Genomic DNA, 15,984 nt, shown 5'->3' on the forward strand with positions numbered 1-15,984 from the left:
GGTAGTTTAGGAGTACTATGTCGCGGGATTTGTTGTTAATAATTTTGTATGTAAGGCCTTTTAACCCTGTTGATGAGCTCGTTCAATCAGTTGAAGCAAGACAATAAACTAAATGCATTCACTTGTGTCAAGATCAAGAGACCAGCCATAATGCTAACAAAAGGCATGCAGAAAACGAATGTATGGCACAGAGCTAAGGGTGCATAAAATGATTCTATTCTTGAGAAATGTTGTTCACTGTTTGTAGAAAAAAAAAGAACAATCAAATGGTCCATAGAATTGATTTGGCTAAAAGGCAACCAATGTGAAATTGAAATCAGCATTACCACTTCAGGATCAAGCATCATCACAATACAATCATTTCAAACTTGAGGTGCTTGTGTGTGTTAGAACTACATAACCTAAGAATTGATGAGCTTTCAAATTTCATAGGCAAGTTGACCCATCTTAGGTACCTTGACCTCTTTGGTAATGTTAGTAACAACATTCCTTGCTTCTATCAGCAATATGCAGAATCTACAGATCCTTAAACTCAACAGGTCCTACACACTTGAACAACTACCTAAAGATATTAGAAAGAGGACCAGCGTTAGGCATTAGAGTTGCTTTAAAGGTCAGCTTCTTCCTGAGCATCTTAATCTGAGCTTCTAGAGTTTCCTGCAAAAGAATGGAAAAATTTCAGAATAAAATCGGACTGGATATCTACACATTTTAAATACCAATTTGCATTGCACTTCTACAAAAACATTAAGGGAAAGCTTGAATAGCACTGATTTAATTATAGCTTAAAAGAAGTTAACAGGAACAACCTAAGATCGGTGATTAATGCGCCTGTTTCATATTTTTCATCAGAACAATATAAATCTGGGAGTACCATATGCTCTATTTTGTTTTAATAAATAGCTAGAGAATTCTATATGCTAGCTAAAAGAACCAAATATTAAGTACTTGATGGCACTTATATTTGCAGGACAATTATATATAACACTATATAACTCCACCAAACATTTTTATGGAGAGAGAATTGAGCTCGTGAATGCACTTTCCAAAGGATCACTACTAGAATTTTGTTCATAGACATCGGTTCTGGACCAATGTTAAACTAATTTTCGACCGATGTCTTAGTGGGTGTAGAGAAAAGTATAGACATCAGTATAAGCACGTTTTCAACCAATGTCCTAGACAACAACCAACATTGATTCTAAAAAACAAATCGATGTATAATCGTTATAATCATCATATTTTTGTATGTTAGGTATGTCTAATTCTTCATATTTTCACATTTTATGCTTAATAAAGTATATGTCAAACAATACCTACGTGAACATTTACATCGATTTCTATTCCAGAAGCGATGTCCAGTACACTTGTAGACATCAGTTGCCATGAGTATTGTTTGTTCGTGGGCATTTTTACATGTAACTTGGCACATTATTTTCTTAGGACCGATGTCTGTATTTTTAGGCATCATCGGTTTTTTTTTAAGGACTGATGTTTCATTTAACACAGCACATCGTTTTCATTTAAACAAAACGATGTTCAATGGTTTTATGTACATCGCTTGCTTTTTCTAAAACCGATGTGTTGTTTCATTGTAGACATCGCTTTTTTTTTGTAAAATCGATGTGCATTGGTTTTGAGTACATCGGTTATGCGAACACAACTCGATACATTAATAATCATAAGACATCGATTTTCATTTTGATACTGATTTCTAATCTCTCAAGTGACTTCGTTTTCCTTGGCATTACTGTTTTGTTATGCTTTTATATACTTCACTTCATTTTGACAAGCGTGATGAGCTAAGTTTGCATCTAGCTGTTGCTAGGAAAAGAAATGCATTTCATAATCATCCAAAAATTGGGGCTTTCCATTAATTTTCTTTCCAAATTCATGATTGAACATATGTCACAAAAGAAAACCCCAAAACCTACAAAGGCTAGCCTAGAAACATATGAGCAACAATCTACAAAATTTCAACACCAAACTTTGCTTCAAAGCAAAAACTAGCCTTGCTCAAAATTCATCTCGGTAGTCAAGTGCAAGAGAAATATGTATTAAGGTAAAGGTTCACATGAAGTGAAGTTAACAGCGGTAACCAGACCAATGTGACTAGATCACCTTATCAGGCTTGCCCATCCATTTCACTTCACACCCTAGCTCTTCATATTTGGCAGCCAAAAATTTCACAACTTGTAATCAAAGGCCCTGCAAGAGAATGACAAAGTCAGTTTCATAGTGCAACATAAACCTAATGACAGTGATTTTTGGTATTACTAAACTAAACAAAAAGAAATACAGACATGACTGAGCTTAAAAGGTACTAAAAAGGCAGTGAATCTCAATACACATAATTCACATCGGAATACCAAGTGAGAAAAAGCATGACCACTTTACCTTATCACTATCATTTCTCATCACATTAGTGGTCAAAGCCATCAACTTTTTCTTGCAAAGATAGTCTCAATAATACTCAAACATTCTAAATCTGCACAGAAAATACTGAAAATTTCCACTCCAATTAAGATGCATGATGCCTCACCCCTCCAATTAAGGTAGCGAGGATACTGAAGAGGAAGGGTAAGATATAGAATCTAACTGAGAGTAGGATGACCTCAATCCGGTATCCATCCTGCCAGAGCTGCTTGGAATTTGATCCTTGTTGCTGGTTGCTATAACTTCCTGAAAATATAGAAGAAAAGAATAGTGTGTTTAAACTCGCATCTTTTCTTACTAAAGATATTACTCAAAAAATTTGTTGTTTCAAACTTGTCAAAGACTTAACTCAGATACTGATACTTGATAGAAAAATATAAATTCAGTGATACTGATATTTGATAGAAAAATATAAACCCAACTGATAGTAGTGATATAAGTGCAAAAACAAGCAATTATATGAAATTAATAATATTTCATCCAAAAAAAAAAAAGGAACAACAAATGAAACCTCCTTTTCCTTTATTTATCTTTTATTTATTCAGTATAGATGGGCTTTTTCTGTTCCATTGGCAAGCATACCTGAATAAGTTGTTGAGCCGCCTGAACCTGTGATGAGGTGCCTTTTATTTCCACTGTAATTTCATCAGGTAGTCCCCTGCTCTCTTGTACAGTTAACAAGGCTCCACTACTATGACGAATAAATTCAATACTCCTTCCTTTAACCCCAATAATGTCCTCAGCATAAGACAGAGGAATTTGCATTGTTTGCGTAATCTGATTATAGAATGCAGCAGAGAAAATACTGTTAACATAAAACAGAAAAATACCCCAATGATGTCCTCAGCATAAGACAGAGGATTTGCATTGTTTGGGTAATCTCCCTATAGAATGCAGCAGAGAATATATTGTTATCAAGATTTCATACATAGAACAACAAAATACAAGACTGAAGCAGAATCAATCTCAAGATTACAGGGTTCTTATTGCTTGTGTAGCCCTATTCACACTAATAGTTGTTTCATGAACAACAACAGAAATTCAGAGTATATATAGAGAAATTGGCATATGCAACACAGCCTGACACATTCTGGCACTATAGGTTTCCAATTGACAACAATGTTTCACAATATCCCCTACATCAAGACATTTGTTCTCAAATACACGGAGTCCTTTTGTAAAACATACAACTTCATAGTGAGTGCATGACCTCAGATTTAGAGCTTAAAACATGACACAAATATTACTAATGATACCATGTAAATCAGGTTTAGGACTAGAAAAGCCAAAGCTAAGAGAATAAAGTCGACTGTGGTTGTGTGTTATAGTGCAAGTCAAGACATAAATGAGCTTTGTTACTGCAACGTAAGAAGTATAAGCTAAAAGGATGAAACAGTAAGAAAGACGAACCTGAGTAACAATAGGAGCACCAGGACGGCCAAGTCCTGAAGAATGTATTGAAGAAAGAGAAGCCTCTTGTCCATAAATGGAAAGTCCAGAGGATGGGAGTTGTGATTCCAATTGCGCCTCACGGCTGAGAAACAAAGATTCCCGTGTAGCTGTGAGAGGATAATTAGTGCCACCTCCAGTTTGAGTTGCAGTATAAAGCAATGACTTGTCAGCCCAGGGATCTGGTTGGCGTTCTTAAGAAACTGGAGCAGTGTACTGAAGATGCACCCATAGTCAATAAACTGTTCAAGCATTGACTAGGCACCACCTTGGGGATTAGCACTTGTACCTTGAAGATGTTTGAACTTCTCACCTATCCAAACAAAAGTTTGGCAGTGTCTACTCCAGTCTATAGAGCCAAGGTCGATATGCTGTCTACCATACTTTTCAAGCATTAAGAATTCAGAAACATGCAGAACAAGTTTTCGAAAGAATGGAGAGAACCATGTAAGTGAACTAATTACTTGGCACAATATGTTGGAATGAGGAAACTAGGTAATAAATCAATATTCAGATTGTGTGAGGTTGATATACAACGCATCACTTTCTAACATTTAAATAGTTATTGGAAGGGCTTTAGAAGTCAATGACAAGCACAGTTTCTGATGAACACGAAACAATACCTTGATTTCCAAATATGTGATGGCGCCACCTTCTTTGCAGGAGTGTCCTCAGCAGTTGTTACCACAGATTTTGAAATTTCATCTGCTCCTGATGCAGGGAAATTCAAAATAAGTGATGACAGGAATGGATCAGTAGCTGCATTAGTGACATTAGCATTCTCTTATCGATATCCCCCACTCCCTAAAAGCACCTGGAGATGAGCCTCACGAAGATCCCGGCCAAGGAGAGACAGTGCTTGACTATTAGGAACAGCAACCCTACGTAACCTGTGACGTCTCTGCAAGTGATCTTATGTTAAGGGAAACTAAATGTATGAATCAAACTCAGTACATGGTTATATATTATCAGGCATTTAATAATGAGTGAGATCTTAACATTATTAAACTTCAGGTTTAAAGGATATCTTGAACAAGTGCCCATGTTGCAGTGTAATATGACTTAACATGTCCCGTGTAACTTTAATTGAGCAAATCGGACAAACCTGCAAAGAAGGGAAGTAAATACAGCTTCAGTCTTTTTTGCATCAAATATCAATAAAATTTAGAAATTTGTTACACCTAGCCTTCATCAATTGCAGAAATAGGAAAACATGGGTGCAAACTAAAGGAAATTAAGCAGACTAGTACGTTGTTACAACAAAGTTTCATCATTGCAAGTTCAGGAGTGGAAGTACAGCAGATAATTAACACTCACCTACCATTTCATTACTTAAGAACTCAAAAAGAAGTTTAATGTGACTTTAAGTCTTAAAGTTAATCCTTATAGTTAAAAAGTTCTCCATTATTGTTCCAACTTGTAACTTCCAACCATGGTGAGGCATCAAGTGATAGAATATCTAATTCATCCGACCTCCATATATTCAGTGCAGACGGATATAACTCATGTGTGGAGAATTTCATAACGATAAAACCAATCAAATGAAGCAACATAAACTATTAGCATTTCCGCTTAAAATTAACACACAATTGAACTTTTTTTTCTTGCCAAAACAATTTGAGTTGCTTGACGTTCGGGCAGACCTCAAATAAAGGACAGGGGGTGAGAGCTATAGGCATTCAATAACAAACAGAAGATACCATGATGGAGAGTCATATTCAACCATCATATAAATGACAAATCAAATGATTCAACCATTCTGCAATTTCAAATAGGCATTCCCCAGTTTAAGGTTTGTGCACATCTCATACTAAATGACCAAATTGAATAAAAGCATCCAAAGCCGACTACTTTAACCCTCTTTTACAAAACAATCTCATCATGAAACGGAGTCCATGGAAAAGGAGCATTAACCATCTAATCTATTCTCAGCTTAAACCAACTGTCACTAAAATTGATATGAACCAACCAACTGTCACTAAAAAGTCTAAAATTGTTCTTGCTCACCATTCTCAAGCTCATAGAAAATCATATCATCAGCAAATTCATCACCATATGAAGAATTGAACATACAATGCAGATAATCATTAAGCAAGTGTTACAAGAACAAATCCACATTAATAATTACCAAGAACACTCAAAATTTTCTATGACCCAGTTCAATTGGGACTCACAAACAGAAGCAGGGGCAAAACTACAAAGTATAAACCACCATGACCATTTAACCGACACATCAAAACAAATTCCCCAGACTCTGTTAGTTTGGAGGACAACGCATCTATAACCCTTGCACTAAATCAAGTCAGGAAGAGGCAACCATAAGCTCAATGAGACTCAAGAACAAGTATCACACTCATTGACAAAAGTTCCGTCTTTAGATTTTAAGTCTATTACTAGTTTAATAGTAGTTATGTTCTCCATTTTAACTTCTTTAATAGTAGTTTAATAGCCACCATTAGCAGAACAAAGATATACCCATTAAAGAAAAGTTAGAAACACCCTCAAAGCTCCAAGCTTTGCACTGGAAACTAAACCAACATTGCAGAAATCCCAAAAACAAACACAGAACAGAACACCAAGAATGTTAGAGATTTCTCTTACAGGTTTCTGTTCCCGATCTGACACGATCTCCAATCTCTCTCTCTCTCTCTCTCTCCCTCCCTCCCTCTGAGATAGAAATCTCTCTTCTTTTTTCTGAGAGAAGGGTCTAAATTCTCTGTAGAACAAGTTCCTAATGTTTTGTTAAGAACAAGTTCCATGAAGAATGTTTTTATCCAGATCCCAGTAAATAAATTGTTTTTATCCAGATCCCCAAAGCCCTACTAGGGAGAATCTTAGTACTTCTAACAAACAGTACATCCCCGATAACCATCTCAGCTACAATATTCAATTTCAGAATACACAAAACACTCAATCAACTAATTGAACCATTAAAATCTCAACTGAATTAAGAAAGTATGAATGGAAATTAAAAGTACCGAAGATGCAGCAGAGGGTCCAAATGTCCGCCAAGTCGAGTAATCTGTGGACCCAAGCAAAATCTCCAGCACCTGGTAACAGAGAGTGACCATGTCCGGCATAAAAACTCGCAAAAGAAAGCGAAAGACTGACTGATCCCATCGCCAATCTTGAGGCTCTGTTGTTTCTGGTCAAGCAGCAGATTCTTAGGTCTAGGTTTCGGTGAGTATGCTGTTATCATTACAGTCGTCGACGCCCTCTCAGGTGCTGGAAGAGAAGCTTTTTGACCAAATTGGATGGCAAGGGTTTGACGGCGACCGTTAGCGACCCCAAATTCTAGCCTCTGGTAAGCCGTTGTCTTCGTGATCGGAAATTGAATCGACGGGTTGAGGAGCAGAGGGCGGAGAAGACCAGAGCGAGCTGTTGAGCAAGGTGGAGAGGGAGCTCAGATCGAGGCCGGGCTCAGGATTCAGAGCTGTTACTTCAATTTTAGATCGAGGTTGGGATCTCGGCACTTCAGATTCCGCCTGAGAATGGAGGAGGGAGGATTGTGATGGTGAGGAGGAGGAGGAGGAGGAGGAGGAGCTCGAGTCTCGGTTGAGAATGCAGGTCGAGACTGAACTTAGGGTTTGTGTTTCAGTTTTGGGGTTGGGTGCAATTTTTTTTTTAAGTACGAAAGTTTTGAGTTTTAGTCCCGCTTCTTCATTTCACTTAAAAGACTTAGAGCTTTTTGCAAAACTAGGTTCCCGCAAATTTTCAAACAAAACTTTTAACATCGGTCATTTTAAGAACTGATGTTAATAGTATACATTTAAATCGGTATTTTTCTAAAACGATGTTAACTTACTTTTGTACATCATGTGCAAGTCTGACCGATTTAAATGATGTGATGTAAATGAACAGATTTCTAGTAGTGGATGAAACCTCATTTTTTTTTTATCATATATATATAATTGAGCATATTTAGAAGATTCTCCATCAGAAGGTAATACATAACCCATCAAATGATGTATTTTTCCACTAATTTAAAAAACATAAGAATCATCTTTTTAATTAGTCTACACAATAGTACCACGTATACATATATATATTCTGAGGTGTGCAAAAAAGAACCTTCATTTTCCAGAAAGTGAGATCACCGTGGCACAGAGAAGTATAAATAATTCGAACGCGGACTTCATGAGGCATCGGCTCGGTTGGCTTCCGACACACCGCAGCTACAGTTCATATAAGAATCAGATAATCAAGCAACATATATATCAGTTTCAGACCCTTCATCAAAAGTCAACGAATCCAAAACCAATAGCAACGTACAAATCCTACCTCTGCATCGAATGGGCTTTCCTCTACTTCCGCCGGACAATTTCTCAGCCATGGCATTCACAAAGACACAGAGACTAAGAGTGTGAATGACTATTTGTTTGGTTAATCAGTCTCTAGTGTGTAATACCTGCAACATTAATGTAGGCGCGCAGCTCAGACTTCGCTGTCTGGGATTTCTTGCAGAATCTTGTTCGCTGTAAGTAGATGGAGATTGGAGGTTTTTTGTTTTTGTTTTTAATGAACTATTGGAAGTTGATAATAAAAGGAGCAGGAGGTGGGTTGGCAAAATGGAGTCCTTGCTTGGGAAAGGCGGCATCGTATAACTGTCCTTGACTCACTTAAATTAATTTGGCTTTCGCCTCGGACCGAACGTACCGATAAGTCGCCGAGCGAAAATGACTCGCAGACTTTTTTGTCCATGCAGAGGACCGGGCCAAAACTGAGATCAATGAGTAGCCCAAGCCTAGATCAAGCCCATTTCATTATTCCTACTGGTTTTAATTTTTAATTTTTTCCAATAAAAGCTAAAGAAAATCAAACAAGTTGATATGTAAAAAGGCATCTGTAATGCGTGTCTTAATACTTCGTAAAAAGGCACATGTAAGAGGTTTTTAATGTACCACTCTTCGATTTAAAATCATTAAATTCATAGCCTAAAAACCAACAAGAGAAAAATATTTTGGTGTGGCATCAGTAAAAGCGACCTTATAGAGCCTTTCATGTAGCAATGCTCTACCTTAGTTGAATGTTATAGACGCGCTAGCTTTTAAGTGTCTTGTCTTTGTGAAGCCTCCAGTTCAATTTCTCACTGTTTTAGCAAACATCTCTAATAATTTTAGTTAATCATGCATGCTTTGTCGTAATGATTACTTAAACTTGTCTTGGGTTAAAATCTAGTGTTATAATATTCTGTACTATTATTTTTATTGCTTTCAAATGGGAAAGCGAGATGCAAAATTGAGATATTTAGTAACATTTTGTTGAAGAAAAATGGCTTATTAATAAACTAAATGCTAATCAGATTCTAAATTTAATTTAAAATGTTCAAGCCTCAAAAATGCTACTAGGGCTGGTATGGTCGGATGGTTACCTTGATTTCACCATGTAAATCAACAATCGAACCAATGGTGTTGGTGAATCAACTTGACGCCAGATTTGAACATGTATCATGTTAATGTTGCTAGATCAAGTTATAGATGGCAAAATCTACATGGATACTTGTGTTACAAAATGGAAACATAGAGAGGAGAAAGAATAAAAGCAAATAAAGAAAACGAAGAAGATGAGATCAATTATGTTGATGTATCCATAACTAACATTGTATATCAAGTTGATATTCAATGTTTTATATCATATCACCTAAATTTAATTTCGCAAGTTTAATAATTAACAATATAGGTGTCTGGTATTATTTGGTATAGTAATATGAGTCTCCTCTTTATAAGTAAGAGATCGTGAGTTTAACTCACAAAAGACTAGTTGTTGATATGATTAAAAAAAACAGTATAGATCAAATTAATATTTAGTTAATTGGTGCCGTATCACCTAAATTTAACTTTTTATAATTTTTATCAAGCATGTCCAAAATGCGAGGAAGAGAGAGAGAGGCACAGATCAGACGACAAACAAATGAAGCCCAAATGAAATAGTTGAAAAATAATAGCTTTTTAAAAAAACATTCGTTTATATCAAAATAATTTCACTTTGTCCTACTTGCAGAAGTTTATATGAGGTTCCGGAAAAAAATCGGCAGTAGCTTGTCGCAGCCTCTTACTGGTGGTAATGCGTTTGCTCTAGGTAGGAGGCGAGTACCTTACTTTGTCAAATGGTCGCAGCATCCTAATGGCATGATGAATCTAAGTGTCACCGGATTTATAATCTGGTGGCAACACAGTGGGAAAATTGTGTTATTTGTAATGATGTTTTTTCGTAATAAAGTAATCTTTCTGGTATGTCACCACAATTGTAAAGCGAATGGAGTATCCAATAGTGCACTCTTCACTAGTTGGTTTTTGTTAGAGTACATTACTTTAGTTGAGACTCTTGTTATTATTTCAGGAAGTTCTCATGATGCTTATTGTAATCTGGGGTTTAAGTATTATGTCCCTCCATGTATTCTACAGTTTCATTAATCAAGACTTGAGGTGCAGTACATTGCTTTAGTTGAGACTCTTGTTATTATTTCTAGAAGTTCTCATTGCCAATCACAAAACTCCTCGAACACGCACCAATTATTCACTTTCCATTGCCAGCTTGCAACAACTTCTGTTACTTCCTTTTAGTCTTATCGCAACTCCAGTCTCCAGAGCCATGTCAAACAGGCTTTCTAGCATTAAACGTGGCTGCTGTTCATGAATGATCACTGCTATATTCGAATTGAATGTTCGAAGATTTTTTCGAAGAAAACTGAAGTCCTAATTAACAAACATATAAAGGAAAAAGAGATGATTGAATTTTTGTGGTGCCAGAAGATGACTGCATACTGCTTCAATCTTCTAAGCCACTGGTGATACCAATGAAGACTCGCTTGTCGCTGCCTTTGTAGCTACATATTTGGGTTGCAGCCTATATTTTGATCTCCTAAGATATACCAGGCAAAAAACAATATAGAAGGGAAAATAATCACATTAGAGAGCGGGTGAGTTATGGTTGATGAAATGTACCTTGCTGAAAGGAGACCGAATGTCAAAACACACTTTGTAGCAATGCCTTGTTTATAAAAGAATTATATGTACACTGCTGCAAACCATCGTTACTGATAATTATATAGATGAATTATTTGTCCCAACCAAATGAAGTGTATCAAAAATTTAAGGGTTTTTGTCCATTTACCCCATTTTTAGAGATTTTTTTCCCACTTACCCCATTAAGTTTTTTTAATTCCCTCTTACCCAAAACACTCTAAGGAGGTCTTCTCTAATACCCCATTAAGATTTTGTTTTATTTTTTTATTTTTTTAAATACCATTTTACCCTCACCCCTTTATTACTTAGAGAGAGAGAGAGAGAGAAAATGGAAGAGAGAGAAACCATAGAGACTTCATCGGAGTCCTGTCATCGGTCGGCAGAATCCGGTCACCGGCTGCCGCCCACCAGAATTTTCTGAAAATCTCACCGGAAAGGTTTATTGCCCTGCAATAGAAGGGCAATAGACCTCTATTGTCCCCCAATAGACGTCTATTGTCCCCTAATAGACATTTATTTCCTCCCAATAGAGAGGAAATAAATATCTATTGCCCTCCAATATAACTTTCGGCAGCCGAAATAGGAACTAATCTTTCTAAAATTAGACAAATAAAACTTTGATTAAAGAAAAAAGTGAAGAGATTATATAAATTTAAAAACGCCTATTGCCCCTCAATAGACATTCAAAACTTTTGTTTCTTTCCTTCTGTCCCGTTACTTAAATAAAAATAAATAAAAAATAAAAAAACTGATCTGGGCACCCATGTCCTCCTGCCATTTTTTCTGCTGCAAACCTGGGACCGGAAGTAGTCTTCTGGCGAGGCAGAATGACATTTTCGCAAGCTCCTATCCGGAGCAAAGCACGGACTAGAAACCCCAAACCCGACCCAATCCCCCACCACTCTCCTCCATCTGGCTTTCAACCAAGACCACACTTGCTTCTCCACCGCCACCAACTCCGGCTTCCGCGGCTACACCTGCGACCCCTTCCGCCGCTGCCACTGTGACCCCTCCGATCCACGACACGGCGTCAGATTCGTCCAGATGCTCTTCCACTACCACTACTTCGTCGTCCTCAACAGCGGACCCGACCCGTTCTGCTCGCCCAACAAGGTTATGATCTACGACGACTGTCAGTCCCATGCCTCAGCGAGCTATTCCGATGACATGACTGGGCTGCCTTCAATTCTGATGACATGAGGAACTGTTTCTGTGTGTGTGTGTGTGAGAGAGAGTGTAACGTCCCGAACCTAAATTCACCGGTTTACTAGTCATTGGGACGGTAAACGACTTTTACTTTCACTTTTACTTTCGGTTTAGTACTTTTAGTGGCCCTAAAAGTTGACTTTTTGTTCGGGTCAAAATTTGAGAAAATGTTCTTCATGGAAGTTGTAGAGGACGTTAAACCGAGCGCGTGCATATGTGGTACGTAAAAATCGGAGCTCGTATGCGAAAGTTATAAGCGAAATACAAAATTACTGTTCACGGTTACTGTTCATGGTAAGTTTCTATAAATAGCCGAGTTACTGTGGTAAGTTTCCATTTTTGGAAACTTACCCGGCTGTTTCTCTCTCCTCTCCCCCGATTCCTTCCTCTTCGGCCCGATTGCTTCTTCCTCCGGTTTCTTCCTCCTCCGGCCGACCCAGGACACAATCCGGCCACCCCCAAGCTCGGTTTCTTCCCCTTGTCACGTCTGTGGAGGTATTTCACGACAATTTGGCCGGAGAACCTCGATTTGGAGCGGAGGAAGCTGCGGTGGCAGTTGGGTACTTTTGCCGATTTCCGGCGATTCCGGCCACCTCCGGTCCCCATCTCGCCGTCGAAGGTTCGGTTTTCATCACTGATCATTTCCCCTATGGCCTTGTATCACGATTTGTTGTGTAGATGCCGAATCGACGAATTGAAATTCTAGGGTTCTTGAGGATTTCTGGGTTTTTGTTCATTGATCGATTTCGGCCGTTTTTAATTGTTATTTGGGAATGTTGTAGTTGAGAAGTTGAATCAGTGTGTTGAGAAGGTGCTACTGTCAAATTTTGGTGGCCATCGGAGATGGTGGCGGCGGCGCCGCCACTGTGGGCGGCGGTAGCGGCGGCTAGGGTAGCTTTTTAATTTCAATTTCTGGCTAGTTAAATTCTATAATTATCATAGAGCATATATGTGAAGTTTGGTGAATTTTGGAGGAGTTTGGAATTGTTTGTGAATTGTTGAAGTTTGGAGTTTTGTGGTGGAATTATGGGAAATCCGACGGTCGGATTTCCCTCGTTTTCATTATGGAATATGTAAATTGAGGAATGGGAATTGTGGAAGAGATTTGGGTTGAATTTGAGAAGTATTGGAGATAGGGATTTTCGGATTTCGTTTAAGTTCGTAATTATTTTATCGGATTACCGTTCATGAAAATATAATTGTGTACAGGGCAATGTCGCGAGCTACGGCTAGATGAAGGAACTCGTTTGCGTGGTTGCCCAATAGTACTGTGAGTGGACGTTTGTTTTAAATAAGTGATGCATGCATTTATTTATTAAAGCTTGTTTTATTTTATTAACCTATTTTCCGAGCATATAAAGTTGATTGCGAATTATCTCATGGATTTGCTTTTAAGTAATGATTCTCACGAGTAATTATGATTTATACCGGTTGTGAGTTTCGGTTATTAAGTTGTTATGCTCGGATTCGAAATTATAAATGATGTTGATTTTCGACGAATTGATTTTCGATGTGATTTTCGAGATTTATACTGTTTATATTATCTTTATAATCGTCGATTTGAGATTTCTGAAAGATTTTCGAAATGGGATTTCGATGGAATAAATTCTTGTTTATTTATTCGATTTTTGGCATTGGGAATGCCTCATTGACAATCTACTTATTTCTTTAGCGTGTGGGACACGCTGTTAATTTATACGACTCTTTGAGTATTTCCGGGTGCGGTTGGGAATCGTACCCGTGTTGGCTTTATACGTGGACATGGGGAAGCTTTATTGATTTATCGGTTTTTAACCACCATACCCAGGGTCGTTATATATATATATATTATATTACTGGCTAGCCTATTAGTACTCCTCCCTACTTACTATGTGTTCGTAGGCGAGTAGAGGAGAGCATGGGATGCTCTAGAGTGTGGGACACTCCGACCCGAGCCAATAAGGCTCCCTTCTTTTGTATGGTGACACTTCTTCCCCATATTTTATCGTTGCTAGACTAGCGGGGCTAGTCCGATTTTCGCTGTAGCCAGCGGGGCTGGTCTTATTTTTCTGAGAAATGAGATTTCGGTTTTACGATATAGTTTTCGAATGTGGTGACTAGCGAGGCTAGTCGATTTATCGTTTTGGAATTCTTGGATTTAAAGCTAAATGTATTTTTCTAATTGTTGCATGCATCGGTTATTAAAGAGAATAAATGTGGGAAAGTATGAAATCCTTTTTCCTTTAAATTGTTTATTTTTGTCCACTCACGCTAACGTTTTTCGTCTACTTTCCCCTGGGCCTTTCGGTTTCTAATGCCCAGTTTGCAGGCGAATTAGTGGAGGTCGGGCGTACATGACATTTGAGGCATAGTTGTCACTACTTCCGCAGTGTAGGATCGCTTGATCCTTTACTCTTCTTTTATATCCCTGTGTATAGTAGTATTGCTCTGCATAACCTTGGGATTAGTATTTTGAGTTTGTGTTTTGTGAAAGTGGAGTTGTTGGTAATTGGGAGCAGGGTGGCTCCAGGAGTATAAGGTTGGTTTGCTTGAAGTGTTTAGTGTGTTTTACAGGTTTTTGGGTAGTCCATTTTAGAGGTGACTCTGCCAAATTTTTGGTAGAGTTATCCCTAACGTGGGCCCCACAGGGCCACCTCGGATTGCAGGGTGAAAGTCGGGGCGGGTCCTGTCAGAGAGAGAGAGAGAGAGAGAGAGAGAGAGAGAGAGAGAGAGAGAGAGAGAGAGAGAGAGAGAGAGAGAGAGAGTGGTCGGTGATTTTGCACAGAAAGAGGGGACAGAGATGAGGGAGTGGCATAGTTTGAGATTGTTTAATTAGACTGAGGGTATATTTGTCATTGTACTCTAAATTGGGTTAGTAGGAATAAAAATCTGTTGCTGAGATTATTTTAGCTCATTTTGGTGCATTGGATCAAGGACCCAAAATTCAAATAATAAAGGATCATGAACTTGAAAGTCTTTGTGGCGAATGATCACAAATGAAATTGAGGTTTTCAGTGCCTTTTTCATAGCTCGCTCCCTTGCAGTTTAAGGGGGGTGTATTGTTTATGGAATTAGTGGAACTTTTAAAGAAATCTATGGAATTTAAAAGTCTGGGTGTATTCAATATAGACTTTTAACAGTTCATGAAAGTCTTGAGGTATTCAATTAGGATTTTTAAAGACTTCATGAATTCCACCAAAATCTAGGGGTATTCAATTAGAACTTTTAAAAATGAATAAAAGTACAGAGGTATTCAAAATATCATTCATACTTATGGAATTAGAAAATCATGGATAATCATAGACTTTGTAGTGTTAACTATACATACCAAACTCCAATAATTTTCCAGCCTCCAGACCAAAGATTTCAAAAAGTCTATCAAAGTTTCCTCTTCAAAAAAAAAAAAAAGTCTATACAAAGTTCTTCTCTCTATGCACGAAGAAGAAGTTTGTCCTTCATCATCTCTCTTTCTTAATTTTTGTCTTTTCTCTAATCTTTTATGATATCAACCTTTTTTGATCCCAACATGTTCATTGTAGTTGTTGAATGTGATTTTTGTTTTTTTTTTTTTTTTTTCAATTGTGATACTTCGAACCCTAATAGAAATAAAAATGATTTATGCATGAAACTCAAATATTGTGGTCTAACCCTAAGACCTTGAACCATACTAAATTTTATCTTATTAATTAATTATTCTCATTAATTTGAATTTATATTATGGTTCAAAAAAATGTTGAACAATTGAATTTTAATTGATTGATTGTAGATCAAGACATTGACCAATATTGCTACAATATATGTTAATCGGCGAAAACAAAATTGATGAGAATAATTAACCATAAACATCAAGTGATCTATATTGTATATTTATGTTGTTGGGAGATTAGGAATGAGAATAAACTCCTAGACAGACTAACAATCATTTATTTGAGTCAATTTCTATTAGAAG

General features: G+C 37.4%; 1 protein-coding gene across 9 annotated transcripts; it reads right to left on the reverse strand.

Moving 5' to 3' along the window:
- Positions 1-1,841: 1,841 nt before the first annotated feature.
- On the reverse strand, positions 1,842-7,518 carry LOC112166075 (protein DEHYDRATION-INDUCED 19-like). Of its 9 annotated transcripts, none has more exons than XR_005800148.1 (6): positions 4,700-4,793; positions 4,509-4,596; positions 3,847-4,101; positions 3,019-3,213; positions 2,398-2,682; positions 1,842-2,208 (listed from the first exon to the last, which is right to left on the reverse strand). XR_005800148.1 is itself a non-coding variant. In XM_040506758.1 (4 exons), exons 1-4 carry the CDS (start codon positions 6,963-6,965, stop codon positions 4,567-4,569), a joined length of 303 nt encoding a protein of 100 aa, XP_040362692.1. In that variant the 5' UTR covers positions 6,966-7,518; the 3' UTR covers positions 4,509-4,566. The 9 variants fall into 9 exon arrangements, 1 of the variants encoding a protein (XP_040362692.1); XR_005800144.1 differs by having other exon boundaries at positions 3,847-4,268; XR_005800141.1 differs by having other exon boundaries at positions 3,847-4,596.
- Positions 7,519-15,984: the final 8,466 nt, after the last annotated feature.

The sequence above is a fragment of the Rosa chinensis genome, chromosome 5, assembly GCF_002994745.2.
Source record: "Rosa chinensis cultivar Old Blush chromosome 5, RchiOBHm-V2, whole genome shotgun sequence".
NCBI lineage: Eukaryota > Viridiplantae > Streptophyta > Magnoliopsida > Rosales > Rosaceae > Rosa > Rosa chinensis.

Bases quoted from the DNA above. Each gene is read 5' to 3' on its own strand.
- LOC112166075 (XM_040506758.1), bottom strand. From the start codon at position 6,965: ATGCCGGACATGGTCACTCTCTGTTACCAGGTGCTGGAGATTTTGCTT. The intron at 4,991-6,863 runs GTACTTTTAATT...CCTTCTTTGCAG, and splicing joins GACCCTCTGCTGCATCTTCG to GTTTGTCCGATTTGCTCAAT. The intron at 4,597-4,699 runs GTGCTTTTAGGG...TCCCTGCATCAG, and splicing joins TTCGTGAGGCTCATCTCCAG to GAGCAGATGAAATTTCAAAA.